The following is a 19728-nucleotide window of genomic DNA, read 5'->3' as shown; positions in this document are numbered from 1 at the left end:
TTGTGGGTGTAGCAGGTTAATATTCACTCATTTCTTGGACAAAGGCTTTGAATGCAGCTCAGTCGAATCCCACTGGAACCGAGTAAGTTCATAATCTAGCCTGGAGCCTGGAGACTCTCTATTTATGAATAATGTTAGCCAACACAGGCATTTATAACCTTGACAGAATATATTTTCATAAGCTGACAGCTGAAGGCATGACTCGCTGCTGGGAAGGTTGTTTTGAAAGTAAATATTTTATTTTCTCTTAAGTCTTTCCTGTTTAATATAAAGATAGGAAGTCACAAAGTACTTATATGTGGGAGCAAATGTGTGTTCTCTATTTGTCTATCTGTTGGCAAGTCAAAATGTGTGGGCGCACTTCTAAAGGAAACCGTGTGTGAATTTGTCTGCAGTGGAGGTAAGACATATCTTCAAAGACAAATCCTGCATCTCTGTTTTCCTAATTTCATCTGTTAACGTCCCCGTCTCTTTTCCTCCGTCCCTTCTCCTGCTCCATTCTTATTTCTCTCTCTTACTCTGAAATCTCTCCATCTTACGTCTGTGGGATTTACACACTTCCCTCTGTCTTTATGTCCTCTCACTTTAATTACATCTCAGCCCCCTGTCGTTTCTGCCTCTTGAGGTTTGTTTTTCAACTCCATGTCACTTTTCGTCTGGTGTTTAGATGTTATCAAAATGAACTTGTGTGTGTGTGTGTGTGTGTGTGTGCCAGTCATTGTGAATGCTGTTTAAGCTGTCCAATCATTTATAGACACATTTGATTAAAAGCAGGGGTTTAAAGTGTGTTTATGGACATATTTGTAATGGACATCAGAAATAATTATATCTTTGGAAAGTGTGATGTCGGCTTTACACCCAATGACTTTTCAAGCCATTTCACTGTCACAAATTTAAAATGTCGGAATAAAATCACGAGAGTTTTGCTCGTTTTGCTCATTTTGCTGTTTTAAGTCAATCAATCAAACCATCATATCCTTATTATCATTATCATATTATCGTAGGCTTTTAGTTCTGGCTCATGAAAACTGTGACGTTCAATGTTCAGGAAGCAGCAAACTGAGCTGATAGTGAGCGTGGAGGTGACTCCGGGGAAGGAGCGAGAATGCAAGTCTTTTGGTGTGAGGCCGCCATTAAATACATGAGGGAGGCAAGGAAAATAATTTCAAAATAAAACAGGAAATCATAAATACAAAGTCCAAACAGTCATGTTAGGGGCAGATCATGACAATTATAGTGTTGAGTTACTATCTTCATATAATACTAATACTAACACTAATACTACTATTACTACTACTACTACTACAACTAATAATAATAATGATAAAAATAAAAATGATGATAATGATAGTAGTGATAGTGATGATAGTGATGTAGAATTTCAAAGAGCAAAAAAGTCTGGACCTCCACCAGGAGCATGATGGGAAAAAAATCTTGTCTTACAAATAGTGACAGTCTTTACAAAATCTTACAGTGTCACATTGTCTTAATATGTGAGAGGGTGTCAGACTCAAGTCTTTTCAAAGTCTACTAGTGCGTGGTAGGTATCAGTCACCCATAATTTAAAAATGTGTTTCATGTTCATGTGTTCAAGTTTGACTGAGTTATGACTCCCAGCATGATTTCTGACCCAAATTCAAATATAGTGCCTTTCTATATCTCTATCTATATTTACTTGTAAAATGATCCGTCAGAGAGAAAGTTAGGTGACAGAGTATCTGTGTGTCTCTCACACAGAGCTCAGCCTCTGTCTGGGTAACAAACTGCTGCTCCGCCTCTCTGCCACTGAACAGAGCAGATACAGAGGAGGAGGGGCCTCTCACTCACGGGACAGTACTGATGGAAAGCAGATCACGTTTGTCCAAAAAGTCTCAAGATTGGTCACTCGGTGCTTTGACAGCTGTTTGTTTAATCTCTACTAGTCGGGGTTGGAATGAATAAATGACTAACATAAAAAATACTTACAGTAAAATGCTGTGACAAAAAGAAGCATGAAAAGAGACAAAAATCCAAACAAGCCACATAAATAAAGTAATATTATAAAGACGAACTAAACAAAACAAGACTGGACAACAAAATGAAATGAGGAGTGAGCGGTACTCTCTGCCAGTGTGGGCCTGAGTTGTTTCACTCACCCGACACCGGTCCAGTTGCACTTTGAGCGGCTCTGGTTCAGATGCTGGAGGCAGCTGGACTTTGAGCCAGTTCTCGCTGTTGTCCACGGCCTGCTCACACTGCTCAAACAAGCTGTAGAAGGCCAGCACCTGCAGGAGGGAGGGAGAGAGAGAGAGACACACACACACACACACACACACACACACACACACACACACACACACACACACACACACACACACACACAGAAGCACATTTTGAATAAAGGGTTAAAAAAGACACAAGAAAACACAAACTCTATTCAAGTTTTTGGATGATGGGTCTGAATGACAAACTCCATCCACACCTGTGATCATCAGAGTGAGTCATCCCACTGACATCCTTACTCTGCAACTGCATGGCAGATTTGTTGTTTAAAGTCTATGCATAGTAACAGAGCTTCTGTCTGTGATATTCACCTGCCTTTCCTCATACATTCATGCAGAAGCAATACTTTTCCACCCACGCTGTGCACATATTCCAAAAACAAAACAATAAATATAATACAGGTTTTCTTCAGTGCCAACCAAGTTAAATTTATGACTAAGGAGAAATTATATTTTAAAGCTCCCTATTTCCCTCTTCTCCTGTGTTCTATTTGAAAAGTTGATCCAGGTTGAGATATATTCATATAAACACTTCTCTTCCCTTTTGGAGCTCCAGCAACAACAGGTTGGTGAGCCAATATTCAGATGCAGAGTGGACATGAGTGTATGTATGTGTATGTGTGTGTGTGTGTACCTTTGCCTGATAAGCCAGCCACGCCAGCCTCTCTGCCAACAGGGTGCAGAATCCCACCCAACGCTGGTTCAGCTGCTCCGCTGCCTGGGCAATGTCTTCAGCACGAGTCCCCTCTGGAGGCACAGACAGAGAGGGGGGCTTACTTACACACACACACACACACACACACACACTAGTACACTACACACACACACACACACACACACACAACAACACACACACACACACACACACACACACACACACACACACACACACACACACACACATACCCAGTGATACATATTTCACAGTTCACATGTGCACGACTGGTCTCCTTGTAGGGGACACAAACACCCCGCGATTCTGATTAATGTCATCTGTAGTGGAGGTGAAACAAGTCGTTGATACTCTTCTCAAAATGTGAGTTCCAACTGAACACACTCGCACACACACATCTCATTGTGTATTCACGCTCACTGCTAACTAACATTTTTTTGATGTAAATGACCAATTTAAAGTGCATGTAAAACTCCAGCGCCCGGAAAATGAGAACCTCCAAGAGGCTCCAGGAGGGAAAAGTCAACGCTCAAGTTGTAAAAAGATGGATTCACGCTCCTGCCTCCGAAAGGGCAAACTGAACCCCATCGGCTAGATGATAATTGGACCTGGAAAAGGAAGCATCCTGGCTCGCGTTTCTCATCTGGCACGCAAATAGGCTGGAAATTGCTTTTTCTTCCTGTAATCGTACCTTCATTATGTTCCATTTACAGTCACATGTCAAACATCAAGGTGATGCTACTTCTGACAACAGGTTACTATGAATACAGAGGCATAAACTTAATGTAAGATAAGTAACCCTGAAGCTGAAGGAAGGTTGAGGCTGAACTTTTAACAATTAGATTTCTTCTTCTTGACAGTAAATCCCATGTGCAGAGTACTGTAGTACTGAAGGACTACATTCAAAGCCTATATATCTTATTACTTTGCGCCACATACACCATCCTGCTCCTGAAAATGCACCGTTTCCTCCTGTTAGAGAAAAACTAGAGGGACCAGCTTTTTGTTTTAAACTGAAACTCTGTTTGTAATCGGTGTTGGGCAGTAATATGTCTGCAGTAGTAATTAATCCCTATAATCTGTTCCTTGGACATTTGGATGAAGGTTTAAAAAGTTTCATTTGTGTCTCTGTGCATTCAATATACAGATGTGGGAATGTCTTATTCTGAAGTTGTTTAATTACACCGTTTTTACATCCATAGACTGTAAATAAAGATGGACGCAGCCTCTATGACGTCACCCACAAGTTTCTGAAGAGCGGTTTTGAAACTCAGAGTGAGCTGCTCCTCCATTGCGATCTTGGCAGTGTCTGACTCCGCCTCTAACTCCCAGCTAATCCAAAAATGGTCAAAGAGGAGGGGCATGTGTGGAGGTGAGACTTCAGTGAATGCTGATTAGTGGCAAGCATACGCTCACCCACCTGTCACTCAAAGGCCACGCCCTCAATTATACATAACTTTAAGCCTTAATAAAATGTAAACAGGTGAGTTATATAAATATTCACCCCCGTACAGCTGTCATGAAGGAGGAAATTAGCTATGGAGACCAAAACTGACAGCCAATCAAAATACATCTGAACTTTTCAAAGCATCATTTTCAACACCTCACATTTAGAAAAAAATTAATAATTATGTGTGTGTAGCACTCAGGAATATGAACGTGTATTCATTCCACACAGGAGGGTGGATTGGTAAAAAATGGTCTTTGAACATATTTTCTTTCAGCAAAAAAGGTACTTATTGAAATCTGCATCTCTCTCTCTTTCCTCACCTCCGTGGTGCTGAAAGACACACAGCACCAGCTTTGAGCGGCACAGCAGCAGCAGCAGCAGCAGCAGCAGCAGCAGCAGCAGCAGCAGCTACTTTTCAACTGTTTTCTTATTCTTATTAAGAAAAATTATGATAAATAAAAGCTAAATCAAATGCTTTATGAAAGTTGTATCTGCTGTTTCTGGCTATTTCTTTTAAGTGAATAAATTGATGCTACAGGAAACACTTTCAGGTGCAGCGTAACAGGTTGTCATTATCCATGTTGGGGCTCTGACACAGCTGGAGCGCACAGTGCGAGCTTGGTTGCTCACATCGTTATCGTTACAGTTTTATTCCTTGGTATGGATGTTTTCTTTTTTTGTTTTTGTTTTTCAAATTGAGGATTAATTTGTTCATTGGTACCTGGAAATGTTTGCTGCTTGTAATAATGTTGAGTTTTATTCATAAGCTTTACTTAGATTAATTATCTCAAGGTTTAAATGCCTCATTTAAAACATTAACAGTCGATTAAAATACAGTACACACACACACACACACACACACACACACACACACACACACACACACACACACACACACACACTCAGCCTTGCCCAGGAAGTTGAGGAATGTTCAGGCGTGTTTTGTTTGGTGGAAGATTAAAGCAGCAGGATAAAAAGGAAAAGTGAAAAATGTAAACTGAGTGTTGCTGAGCTTTCAGAAGCCCAAACAATCGCACAAGGACAGAGGAGAGGACAGAAGAAAAGAAACATCTATCTCCCTCTCTCTTTCTGTCTCTTCCTCTCTCTATCAGTGTTTCTATGGAGACAAGGAGAGAGGGTGGGCCAGGTGGAGGCGTTGCCATGGAGACAGACAGATTGTGCGTGCGTGCATGTGTGTGTATGCATGTGAATGAACAAGTGTGCGTGTGTGTGTGTGTGTGCACACATTACCCTGCTCTACCAGGGTCTGAGCTGTGCGTGTTGCCTCCTGAAGCTTTCGGTACTTCTCTGGCCGCTCTCTTTCTATCGCCTATGGCAGAGAGAAGGGAGGTAGAGAGAGAGTGATGGGCAGAGGGAGAAATGAGGAGTTAAAGGACAAGACAGTGACCAGGAGAGGCAGACAGACCAGAAGAATGACAAGCTGAGAGCTGGAGAATTATCATTTATTACAAAGACAGATTAAAAACACAAGTAGTAGAAGTAGTATTACCAAGAGTATTACTTCTAAACAAACCATCTGCCTCTGACATTATTCTGCTGTGATATTTAGTCTGTGCACTTAGTGTAGTTCAAACTATAGTTCCACAGTTTGACAGCAAATAAAGTGGTGAAAATATTCAAAATAAAACGTACACTTCAACTGATATCAACTTTTTTCTGTGGCTAAAACACGTTTTTGCAGATGGCCCCATCACTCAGTTTCTGTCCCAGTGCTCCTGCTGCTCCTCTAAACCGCAGAGCTGATCTGAATCTACTGCAGATAATACACACACTATATATAAGTACCTCACACAAAATCAGCTGTCCACTACCTGCCCAGCACCAAAAAAGTGTTGCTACTTAGCAATCTCAATAGATTTGGTGACTTTTACAACACATTTTACAACTTACTTTTCACAAAAGAGCCTTGAAATGAAATCTAGCAGATTTTGTGCAGACCTCAAATTCTCCACCTTAATGAGAGTCGCCAATATTTCTCACCAAATGTGCTCTTCATGTGGCTGAGGCTCTCTGAGACTGACTTAACTTGACCCATAGCAGTCAGATAGAAATATGAATGAGCTGTGGATATGCTTACCTAACAACCAGTCACTGATCTCTACCAGGGAATCCTTCTTTTGTTTTTGTTCTGAATATAACTTGACTATTTAAGTTTAAACGTGGGTTCATTCAGCGTGTGGATACGCTCTATTTATTTTATATTTCATATTTCATATGTATATCTTTTACATTTCAGTTCCACAGTCTATATAACAGGTTACATCATTTTTGAATTAGATAAGAGGTAAATTTAGAGATAAAAATAACAAGAGGCAAGTTTAGCACAACTTTTAGCCTGATTTTTTTTACTTCACAGATATCAAAATTAGCACAATTTAATAAAGCAATTGTGAATTGTGGCTTTATTTTCCATTGGGAACAGTTGGCAACACTGCACCAAACTGCAGAGGCGAGCCAGTGATTATAGTGGAGCATTTCACAGCTGAAGAGCCAGATATTTCTCTCAGGAGCAGGTGGACACCAAAAACAGAGTTAAAAGGGGGTCAAAATTAGGCTAACATTCATGCTAATGATCACTTTCATTACTCTATGTCTGCTGGATGTATCAACAGGCAAATGTTAGCTAACATGTTAGCTAACATGTTAGCGATACACTGTGTAAATATTGTGCATACAGCTTGTACTGCCAAAAATCTGATAAACAGATAGTCAAACGAGATTGACATACTAATTAGTTAGCTTTATGTTAACTTTGGACAGAACCAGGCTATGTTACTCTATGTTTGCTGGGTCTATCAACAGGAAAATGTTTGCTAATATGTTAGCTAACAAATGTCAAAGTCATATAAAAAGACCAATGTCTCAGGCTAAAACAGCTTCTTTCCATGTTTTATCATTTCATACGCTAACCCCTCCAAAAAGCATATAGATGTTCATCTTTCTTGTTGTCCCTGTTTTCTGTTGTTATCTTGTTTTCTCCTTCAGAGGACAAATTCAGTCAATTGACATACACAGTCAGCTGCAGTATAACACTTTGAAAACACACTCATTATGGACACTTTGTGGCATCTCGTGCTTCCACTGAGCCACATCAGCGTTGTCCTGTTTGCATAATGACAGCTCTGACTGTCCTCACAGGTATGATTGCTATATGGAAGGCAGAATTCATTCCTGACCTAACTGTGCAATGGAACCTTGCTATTTCAGCATCACAGGCCTCAGCAGATTATGGTCTGTGGGCGTCTCTCTCTCTCTCTCACACACACACGCACACACACGCAGATGTTTTACCTGCACTTTGTCATGCAGTTCCTGAATGCTTCCTTCCTTGCGGGACACAGAGAATTCGGGGCTCTGCAAGATGGCCTCACCACGGGTCATGTAGCTGTGAACCTCTGTGAAGTCCACGTCAAACCTGACGACACACACGCACACGCACACGCACACACACACACACACCAACACCAACTCATCAGTGTTACTCACTATGCTGATATTGTGAGGCAGTTTGTGGCAGCAGTTTTTTTCTATAAAAACTACATTTCCAAGATTGCATCTTTTATTGTTCTTGTTAATTTAAGATTAATTAATTTAACTTCTGTTGTCAACATTCAAAGTCACATTTAGCATTTCCTCACATGAATTTTAAACTTAGATTTGTATTTACACAAAATACATCAAGACACTTGTTAAAATGAATTCACTTCATCCAATCAAGCAGATTTGGAAGCCACCTCATTACCTCATTCAGTGAGAGGAGCCAAGGCATCAGCCAATCAGAGTCTTGAACTGTGAGGGATTCATTTACACAGAGTATACTGAACTACAGTCTAATTGAATGTAAATTACTTACAACTGGGGAAAGGAAATTGTATTCTAATAAAGGAACTTTAAATATGCCTACAAATACCCTTTTACAAGCATTAACATAACAGCAGTTGTGGAGGAAGTATTCAGATCCTTTGATAGCACAGTGTAATAATGTGTTGATGTCCTGTGGAGTTATGTTTATATTCAGTGCCTCTCACCAGGACACACTGTGTGTATCCTTGAGGTCTAACAACAAGTTGAATGCATTTCCTTCCAAACGAAACATTTGCAAAACCAATTTCAAAACCATTAGATGTATTTTGAAACCTGTGTTGTTTACATCAATGTTTACCAGCTTACAGATTCTGCTACCATTTGTTGACCCATGGAATACCCTGAAAATGGTGACAGGGAATTGTGTGTCTGTGTGTATGAGGTACAAATAAAACAGGCATCCTGCCACTTCAATTTTAACTTTCTTACATTTTGTTGTCAATGCTTATCTAATACACCAAGAATTCTCATACAAAAGCTGAGATTCCAATAATGACCTCAAATAACTCAAAGAAATAAAGGTCAGTTACTAAGAAATCCCAGGTGAAACTAGAATTACCACCTTGGGGTGTCATGACTCCACCAACCAGTTGTAGTAAATCACCATGTGAATTCTTGAGTTATGGGAGAAAAAAGTGTTATGTGTGGTCACAGTGACCTTGGACCTTTGACCACCAAGATCTAATCAGTTCTCAGGGGCTGCATCCTTCGGAGGTTGCATTTGAAGACCGATGGCGTCGCGGCAGCCAACTAGACTGTCCCATTGCAAAGGCTCCTTCACATGCGTCCTTCTTTTCCTGGGCCACGAAGGATCCAGCCCAATCCATCAGAAGATTCATTGCATGCCAGCAATGAAAGCAAATACACTGACAGAGAGCCTGAGGATTACACTGTTTAATGTAAGTACTGGCTTTCAGCTCAGTTCAACAGCTAACGGTACAACTGTTAAAACCAAGGGCCTCAAGTTTTTGTGAAAGAAAAGTTACGTGTTGTCAAGGTTGCTAGGAGACATGAGCCGTGCTTTGCGACGCAACTGTAAGGATGAGAACAGCTGGTGATATAAGGTGAAAAGACCAGACCGTCTAATTTCAGTTCAGGATATGACATTACGAAGGGTCACACCTTCGTAGACCACGTCCTCTGAAGGGTGTGGCCCCTGAATTGGGACGCAGCTCAAGTGAACATTTGTGCCACATTTGGAGAAATTCCCAGGCATTACAGGCATTACCCAGGGGTGGAATTACCTGCGGCCTACTACAACAGCTCACATGGTTAATCCAGTATGATGTCCATTTCCACAGCAATAATTCCATCCGTGTAATTTCTCTTTTAACTGATATAATGTCTTCGGAATTGATTCCAGTAGTTTCTTCATCGCCAAAGTCCTGAATGATTCTGTCAGCAAAACACTTCATGATGTTTTCTCACATTAAAGGCCGAACTATAAAGGGAAGGCTTTGAGCTGTTGCAGTAAGTAGAATGTAGCTTCACATTGTACAGGGAAAAAGGCAAAGTGAAACGCCTGGCATGACTCCAGCTTTGCTGATGGCATTACTGAGGTAGAAATAGACCAATTTATCAAGATAACAGGTAAACATGGAGGACGTGTTGAGATCACAGTCACTGTGGATCATGTAAAATGAGAAACAAAGGCCTGTCTCTAATATAAAGGTGTTCTCTCTGTCATTGATAAGCCACTATCAGAGGATTTACAGTATCAAAGTCATTGTAAAGAATAGATTCTGGGATGTTTCCTCAACTACTTTAAACACCATGGGGTAGTTTCATCTGTGACAATGCATCATATTTTATACAATCTGCAAAGTGAACAGTAACTACAGCTGTCAAATAAAGGGTAGTGGAGTAAAAAGAACAACATTTGCATCTGAAATGGAGTAAAAGCATAACGTATCAGAAAATAGAAAGTAAGGGAACCTTCGTTGTTTACTTAAAGCGACATGTTTTCATCTTCTCCTGTGTTTTATCTTAAGTGTTGATCCGCAAGAAGATATATTTGTGGTTTTACAAACCAAAAACCATTTCGATGTAGTTTTACATCTCCTCTCTCAGGCTTCTCTCTGGAGCTCTAGTAACAGGCCCACTGTTTTCTGAATGACTCAATAAAAATATAACAGATTTCAGGTAAAAATCCTGCAAGGTTGGATGGTGGGCCCAGGTGGGCATGGCTGAGAGCAGTGACTGCTTTGTTGTGACATCATAAAGTTCCAGAAGTCCTGACAGCTGCATTTAAGACTCAGTTTCTGAATACAGGCTGTGTGCATTTCTCTGTGGACTGAGGCTTTGATACTTTCACAGTATTAACATGAACCTAGACCTGATCTATAATCAAACTACACATGGACATCTACCTTTATACTATATGGAGCTTTAAATACGATGCTTGAGTAAACATACTAAGTTACGTTCCACCACTACATAACAGATCCTCGTCTAAGGCTGCTTGCTTCACTACTCACTACAGTATTTTCACAATCTCCTACTTCACTACTATCAAAGGTTCAGTTTCAGACTGGCCCCTATTATCACCCACACAGATACTCATTATCAGTATCAGCAGTGTTTCATCACCTACCTGCTGAGATAAGACAGCAGAAAGGGGTGCATGTAACTGAACATTTAACATAAGTTAGAAAAGAAAGTTGTGATGTTATCATGCGCATAATGATTCAAAGGAGACATCTTAATGTACCAATACACACCCACCTTTTCCTGAGTTCAGAATCTACCACGACTTGTCTCTTCTTCTGCGGTGGCGGCGACTCTCGGGTCTGGCGCACAGCGGAAACCTTCTCTCTTGTCGTCACCTTGGTAACGGTCGCCGTGACAGAGTGGGTCAGCTCTGACTGCTGGGCCACGCTGACAGCCGATGACAGCTGAACATAAACAAGAAAAATAAATAAATCGAGACAAACTGAACACAGCAGCGGGCGCTACATCAGTTTACAATGATCTGTCAAAATTATACAGATCCCAAATCACCCTGAGTGTATGCACACACACACACACAATCAGAGTGCAACGGTATCATTGAAAGGCAAGAGATGGAGAAGATACGGTGCAGAAAAATGTAGTTTCCATGTGTGTTTATCAGCATGTGTGTATTCAGGTTAGTGTCAGCAGGGAAGTCTAATGACAGCTATTGGGAAACGTGGAAACATGTTTGTGCACAGCTGAAGTGGTGGAGCCCATCGGGGTCCTCAGAGGTTAATCTGCTAATTATCTGACTGATTATAGTGGACAAGTATTGGAAGAGGAGAGAGAAACAAAGAGTAAAGGAGAGAGGGCAGGATGTGTGACATCAAGTGCAGAATGATAAGTGTGTGTGTGTGTGTGTGTGTGTGTGTGTGTGTGTGTGTACAGGATACACACACACACACACAAATAAAGCTGTCAAAGATAACTAATTGATTCATGGCTTAAAGAATGAGATTGGAGATTTTTCCTACTGTCAACAAATGAAAATACTAAAACTAACAAAGTGTTTGTCCGTCTCTCAATCTTTCTCTCCCCTTCCCTGTCTGTGGCTCTCAGCTCAAAGCCCATTGCTTCCTACTGAAGACGTCAGTCTTTAAAAGGAGCTCTTTGTAAGTTTTCTCGACTGCCAAATGTGGTTTCTTCCCAGGAGCAGGTGGTGGTGATTGTCTCTTGACAAGCGTTTCAGCCATTGCTGTCTTTATAATCCATCCTCCAATCTGCCCCGTCTTCAGGGCAGATTGGAGGCTTCAGTGAGCCGCTATCCGCTAGCTGGTTAGCGTGCTAACTTCAATAGAAGAAAGGAGATGATAGAGACAAGAGTTAACGTCGGCGTCGCTTTCCACCTCTGGAGACAGCTGTTGGTGTATAAAGGAAAGTTTGATGCTAAACTCACAACATTAGCTATGTAGCAACAGCAAAACTTACAAATAACTCCTTTAAAAAACTGCTCACTAATATAAAGTTTCATTTTTAAAAGAGCTTGGTAATTCCCACAAACAGTTGGCGCCTGTAGTTTTCAACAAATGTTACTCAAACAGGACGAAATAGTGGATTAATTGGGGACTATTTTTAGTGGCGGACAGTGTATTCAGGTACGCTCTAGTGAAAAAGTATTCAGCAGGACAGTGTATGTGAGAGAACAAGCTACAGTGTGTGTTCGTAGTAATGAAGCAACCTGTCACCCAGTGCAGCAGTGTGACTCATTGATGTGGTTTCAATAGATTTTGGACAAAAATGAGCTCTATCAGAAAATACTTTTAGGTGGATTTTTTTTTCAACACAATATGAGGTAAATTTTTTTTTTAAAATCACATTAATCCAATTTCTCTGTGGGCACCCAACCTCCCTTTGGAGGCTTCAAGGTTACTGTAGTAAATTTGAGGGACACCGCTGCCCTGCCTCTAAGGCAATAAAGGAAAAGTTTGAGGTTTTGCTTTCTTGTCGAGAGTTAGAGGAGAAGATCGATACCACCCTGAGGCCTGCGCTCTGAATATGAATCCACAACCAGCGGTCGGCTAACTGAGCTTAGCACAGAGACTGGAAACAAGGGGAAACGGCTAGCCTGGCTCTGTTCAAAGGTAAAATAAAGCTCACTAATTAGCATGTCCTATCTCTTAATCTAGTTGTTCAACTGATTGTTTTGGTCTCAACCTCTCAGTTTTTGAGTACAGAAAGTGCTGCCTGAAAAGGATCACTTTCAGAGCATTAGGGCCTCTTTGTAAATCTAAAACATAAATAATTCCCATAATTCACTCCTCAGCGCTCAGTGTGACGCTCTCCAGAGGGCTTTAAGGATGAAAGTAACATTACAGTGCAGTATTTTATCAGCAAATTAAAACACCACACGAGTGCTTGTCTTTATCTTATCACTTGTCAGCATGTGACAATTTTAAAAGCACAAATGTGAAGAGAGATAAAGAAGATAAAGAAAGAGAGGAATTTACTGAGGTCGTGTAATTATAGCAGCAGATGAAGAACAGTGTGTGTGGGTGGGTGGCGGGGCTGTAACTGAACAACTGAATATTTTGAGAAAAGTGATAATAAAGAGTGATCATTGTGTATGAAAGATAGATATAATCTTTATTGTCCCGCAGGAAATTGGTTTTCACACCGTGAACACAGCAATAGCAATAAAGAGATAACCACAGCACGAGTCAGTGTTTCAGCACATACTGTATACGCTGCGTTTAGAGAGTATTCACCCTTCACCTCTTTGAGATGTTTCTACACCCTGACTGGTTTCCACCTGTGGTTAATCCAGCTGATTGGACATGATGCGGAAAGACACACACCTGTTCATATCGGGTCTCACAGACGACAATGCAGATCAGAGCAGAAACCATGAGGAGGAAGGAACTGCTGCAGAGCTCAGAGACAGGATTGATCACAGATCACACTGAAAGCACGGAATGTTCCCGAGAGCACGGTGGCCTCCACCGTTCTTCAATAGAAGAAGTTTGGGTGAACTGACTAATCGGGGGAAAAGGATCTTGGTAAGAGAGGTGACCAAAACCTGATGGTCACTCTGAGCTCCATAGATCTTGTGTGGAGATGGGAAAAACTTCCAGAAGAACAAGCATCACTGCAGCTCTCCAACAATCTGGGCTTTATGGCAGAGCCTCTCCTCGGTGAGCGACAAATGAAAGCTGCTTGGAGTTTCTCAGACTGTGAGGAACAAGATTCTCTGGTCTGATGAAAGCTAGATGGAACTGTTTGGTCTCAGTTCTAAGTGTCATGTGAGGAGGAAACCAGGAACTGCTCATCACCTGCCCAGTACCATCCAAACAGTGAAGCATGGTGGAGGCAGCATCAGGCTGTTTCCCAGCAGCAGGGGGCAGAGAGACTGGTCAGGGTTGAGGGGAAGCTGAACAGAGCAAAGTACAGAAATGTCCTTAATAAAAAAAAAGCAGCTCTGGATCAGAGCGCTTAGGACCTCTGACTGGGTTGAAGGTTCACCTTGGCCCTAAACACACAGCCAAGACCACACAGGAGTGGCTTAGGGACAACTCTGTGAATGGTCTTGACTTGAACCCAATCAAACATCTCTGAAGGGACCTGAAAATGGAGGTCCACATCTAACCTGACAGAGCCTGAGAGGATCTGCAGAGAAGAATGGCAGAAAATCCCTTAAATCCAGATGTGCAAAGCTTTTCGCGTCAGACCCAAGAGGCACTGCCAAAGCTGAGTAAAAGGTCTTAATACTTATGTCAATGTGATATTTCAGTTTTTCCTTTTTAATACATTTGCAAAAATGTTACATTTCTGTGCTGGTTTTGTCATTATGGTTTTGTTGAGTGAAGATTAATGAGGGAAAATGAACAGTTTTAGCATAAGGCTGCATAAGGCTATTGTCAAAAGTCAACAGATCTGAATACTTTCTAAAAGCCCTGTACACATCGCACACTGAGACAAATCTGGCTCTATACCAAGTCACTGAGGCCAAGGTCATTTGTTTAGTACTGCTATAGTAGAAGGGACAAAACTGCGGTTAGTGCGAGTGGCAGGTGGTGGTTGGGTTCAGAGGGGCGGGGTTTCTTGTGTACAGGTATAATGATGGAAGTTTTCCAGCAGGTGGGAATTGATGCTGTCCCTGTAGGATTCCCAGAAGACGGAGGGGAGGAAGAGGACGGGGGAGAGCTCAAGCACCCCAGCCAGAATGCTGTCTGGCCCTGGTGCTTTGCCAAGTTTGCATCTGCTCAGCTTGCTGTTGGACGTCCTCCATTGTGAAGGCTGGCACTGAGCAGACTGTTGTGGAATGATCTTGAGTAGTTACATAATCTAGTGTTCTCGCTTTATGAAAGGCTTGTCTTGTGTTCATGTTGGTAAACTCTAATATTCATGTCATTGTCATCTCTTTAATCAGTGGATGTTTGCTCAGGGGAGTGCGGGCAGGAAAAGGATACAAGGAACAAAAACACCACAACACATTATGCCTTTCTGAAGTTTAAAAATATATCCATCCTCTCATCTAACTGACTATTCATTTAACTTGCTAACACAAGTCTTTAAATTTGTAGATATCAGTGATGCGAAGATCAGCCCTGATGTAATCCGAATTAGCATTTTACACTGAAGTAGGCCGATTTGAAATAAACAAACATTTACTTAAAGTTAAGTTCAGTTCTCCCTTGATAAAATGAAAATGGCGGCAGGTGTTAGAACAACAGCCTGAACACGGTCCGACATTTTTAATCCCTTCAAACTAAAGTTCTGAATGTCTCTGCTACTTCACAAACACAAAGCATTTAAAAGCTCATAATAACATTTGGCCGCTGCCCAAAATAAATAACAAAACATAACGAGCTCAGCAGCGCAAACACAGAGTCTAACTCGTGCTTGACGAAAAACGATGCTTGAAAAACAACTCACAGCTCACCCACTGTTAATCACAACATTAATTTTTATGACCTGGTTATCCTTATCTGCGGATTAACTGCAGTCCTCACATCACTACTATATATATGTATGTTTGTATATTGACATTTATTAGTCATTTTTCCTCATCTTGTCCTTGCTGTTTCTTATTGTCCTTTAACTTTTTATGTTTGGTTTTAGCAGGTTGTAAATGTTGATTAAGAAATGTAGCAATAAACTATTATTAGATTTTTACTATATAATTTTCAAATAAGTTGTGACCGTAACACAACATCTGTAACTGAGGATGCAGGTTATTTTGTATTGTATATGATAGTGTAATTGTCATGACAACCTGGTACTACTGAATTAAATATAAATCTTTTACCTGGGAGCTGCTCGTCTCCAGACTCTGGACCAGTCGGTCCCAGCGCTGGGCGAAGCTGTCCAGTCTGGCCTCCAGTTTGCTGGCCACCTCTTTGTTCTTTACGCTGGACAGCAGGTCCTGACTCATGGAGCACAGCTTGTCCATGGTGGGACGCTTCACCTCCAGGTCTGCCTTCACCGTCTGGAGGAGGAGAGAGACGAAGCAGAAACACAACAAACAAACAAACATATGTTGAGTGTGTCAGCGCTCCTGGCATCCTGGCTTCAAACACCAATCCAATCCTATTGGCTACAGACATGGTGGGATCAGAAATAAAGGCAGGACTGAGTTTTCAGACAATAGTTTAGACACAATATATTGAAGTAATATTCCAACCACTCAGGACAAGAACCATCTTAATGTTGTAGTTAGCAAAAAAATGTAATAAAAATTAAGACATAGAATATGGATATTACAGAGAAAAAGGGAATATTTATCTATTTATTTATTCTTAAGTATGTGGTTTACATGTTTTATAGCATTTATATTTCCTTTTTCTCTCTGCGATTTATGCACTTTACATTGATAAAAGATGTAAGTACTGGTCAAATAGTTATTACATATGAATACTGTTATTACATATAGATAAAGAGAATTTGCCAGATGGGTTAAACTGGGTTTGTATGTGTATCTGCTGGATTTCCTGTGAGGACTAGATGGACTGAGACAGATATGGACTTGAGGTGATCCTTGGGAATACTGGGAAAATAAACCTCAGCGCAAAGTACTGAGAAGCGACTGATGACATGAGCTGTACTGTGTGACCTGTCTGGTCAGTTCTCCTGTGCATTTGTGATCCAAAAAATAAAAATGATAAAGTTTATTAAAAAGTCAACTTAAATCAGCGTGTAGTTTGTTTTGAACTAGATTCTTTTTGCTAAGTGAAAGTGATTTGTGTTTCTCACGGCGAGACGACGGACGCAAGTGACCATCTCTGCCTGGTCCTTCAGGTTGGAGGTCTTGATGGAGCTAACCAGCTCCTCCTTCTGAGTCAGCCAGGAGTCAAATAAACACTGTGAGGACAGGAGAGGACAGGAGAGGAGAGGAAGGAGAGAGGAAACAAGGAGAGAAAGGGAGAGGAATAAAAGAGAGGAGAGGAAACCATAGAAATCCAAAGAGAGGAGATTTGTAGGACAAAGAAACAAGAGGGAGGACGGATGAATGGATGAAGACAGAGGGGGAGAGGAGGGAAATGAGGAGACAGGAAGAGAGAAAAATGTTATCATGTGGAAGGCGGTGCACTTGAGGCCATTGTCTCCTGTTGGTAGAGACAGCTCTTGACTGCAGCAGCATCCTCAGGCCTATTGTCTGTGACAGCATCTCCCCCTCTGCCCGGGATTACACTGTGAATATTTCTCTTATCTGCACACGGACAGTTCATTGGGAACCAAAGCCTCAGGTGGCACTTGATCAAGCATTTACCAGAGAGAGGGGGAAAATTGAATTTGGTGTATTTCCTGATGTTTTGAATAATTAATCTAATTAAATGTGGTTCTTATGGATGTCTAGGAGCCACTGCAGCCAATGATCACTCATTATAAAACACAATTACTATTTAATCTGTGTAACTGAGTAATCACACTTCATCAAATGGGCTCCAGATGCCTGAAGCCCCATATTGTGGCCACAGACAAAATGTAAATACATCTAAACTCCAGCATACAAAAACTGAATGATATGTATTCTATTATACCACCATTGAAAAAAAAACAAACAAACATTTATTTTAATAAATGTGTATTTGGCTCTCCATGATAAAAATTATTCTGATGTAGCATTGAAATGTCTATTTAACAAATCAAACAATAAATAAACGATGACTATGGCCCAAAGGCTAGCAATGCAAATCTAATTTTAGGGCTTTTAATTAAGGATGATGAGTTAATCGTGTATAAGCTGATGTCGTGATTTTGGCTTCCTAAATTATTAATCACAGAACACGAGCAAATTGGATATCATGACACTTTTAATTTCCTTTACAAGCTCTGCTGTGGCTATAAATATCAACTGCAAAGATGCTGATAAAGGACAAACAAAATAAGAGTTGTTTCTCCTATGAAAGCCATGGAGAGCATCTAATTAATAATCTTTATTAAAATATATATTTATGCAATAGCCAAAGTTGTGCTGTGTAAATCTAAGATTTTTACAAGCCACATGAAAGCAGCATGACCCCTGGAGCAACAGTCAGTAAGTCAGTCCAAACTAAAATCACTCTACTATAGCTATTTGATGGACTGCATGAGAGATTGTACAGACATTCCTGTTCCCCAGAGGATGATGGTGATACCCTGACTTTACTAGTGCCACCCTGAGGCTGACATGTGTGGGTCAAAGTGAAATGTCTCAACGACAAATGTAAAACAGACATTCCTGACTTTTACCATCATCAGGTCAAAATGGAAATGTATCCAATACTTTGGGATATGACAGAGTACCTGCAAAACTAATGACATTCCCATCAGCCCCAGCTGTACTTGTGTTTACTGACACTTGAAGGTTTTCTCTGAATGTGGTTTCTTGTTGGAAGCAGGTGGTGGTGACTGTCGCTTGGAAATTTGCGCCCTCTAATATTTGTAATGCCTCCAAAGAAAAACACAGAGCATCACTGAAACACACATTAAACCAAACCTGTGTCTTACTGCTGCTGCTGGTGAACACATCTGGTCGGCTGTCTGTCAATGTAATAATCTAGAGGATTGTAGTGTGTGAACGATCTGAGTTTTACTCAGTTATAAATGAGTCTGTGGTTGATGTGGCACTAAACTTGTGTTGCAGTGAACTGAGCATTGGCAGTTGTGGGTGTTGGAGCAGACATCACTGTGTTCTCTGTTTTACTGAACATCCAACATGAAGCTGCTGGTTAAAGAGTTCATTCTGAAAATACAGAGAATGCTTAGTATCAGGATAAAAAGGAGCTTCTTTTTATGTGTGCGTGTGTGTGTGTGTGTGTCCAAGGTCTGACTGAAGATTTTACCCTAGCTAATTAGCTCTTAATACAAAGTACAGCTGAGGCTGATGGGAGCTGTCATTTGTTTTTTTTTTAAGTATTAGGTCATAAACCAACGTAAATGGACTGCACTTATGAAGCACTTTCCTGGTCTTATCAACCACTCAAAGTGCTTTACAATACATGCCACATTCACTCATTCACACACACATTCATACATCACATCCATACACACACATTACTATCATTATACATTATATTTTGTACATAATTCAGTGGATCTGTCTGAGATAAATGACACAATGTTGATTCGATTTTAGTTTAAAATTTCTCTTACAGCCTGAAGATTGTGGGAGTAGACATGATCTGGATGATCTAATCTCATTATACATGCAGCAAATGCTGCTGCCAGCCTGTCTCAGCTCCACACACACGTGCACGCACGCAGACACACACACACACAGACACACACACATACCTGTTCATTAGTGAAGTGCTGCCATTTCAGTAAAATCTCCTGAAGCAGAATCCAGCGTTCTTCTGTCCATCTACAAATGGCTGCCCAGCGATCACCGAGTACCTGCACGCACACACACACACACACACACACACACACACACACACACACACACACACACACACACACACACACACACACACACACACACAAATCATCTATTAATGTCTACATTAGCACAAATTTCTTTTGAATTATTTCCCCTTGGGGATTTA

At 40.9% G+C, this 19728-nt stretch overlaps 1 protein-coding gene across 1 annotated transcript in view; it reads right to left on the bottom strand.

The window, feature by feature from the left end:
- LOC111232131 (dystrophin-like) overlaps positions 1–19728 on the bottom strand; it is a 186257-nt gene that overhangs the window by 129010 nt on the left and 37519 nt on the right. Inside the window, exons 12-19 of the mRNA XM_022759501.1 lie at positions 19475–19576; positions 16952–17059; positions 16008–16187; positions 10994–11163; positions 7697–7820; positions 5636–5714; positions 2896–3008; positions 2136–2264 (exon numbers count right to left, since the gene is read on the bottom strand). Coding sequence (XP_022615222.1) covers positions 2136–2264; positions 2896–3008; positions 5636–5714; positions 7697–7820; positions 10994–11163; positions 16008–16187; positions 16952–17059; positions 19475–19576 — 1005 coding nt within the window. The remainder of the gene's footprint in view (positions 1–2135; positions 2265–2895; positions 3009–5635; positions 5715–7696; positions 7821–10993; positions 11164–16007; positions 16188–16951; positions 17060–19474; positions 19577–19728) is intronic.

Source organism: Seriola dumerili, unplaced genomic scaffold (assembly GCF_002260705.1).
Source record: "Seriola dumerili isolate Sdu_G_001 unplaced genomic scaffold, Sdu_1.0 BDQW01000018.1, whole genome shotgun sequence".
Lineage (NCBI taxonomy): Eukaryota > Metazoa > Chordata > Actinopteri > Carangiformes > Carangidae > Seriola > Seriola dumerili.
This window is presented reverse-complemented; position numbering and strand designations above follow the sequence as displayed.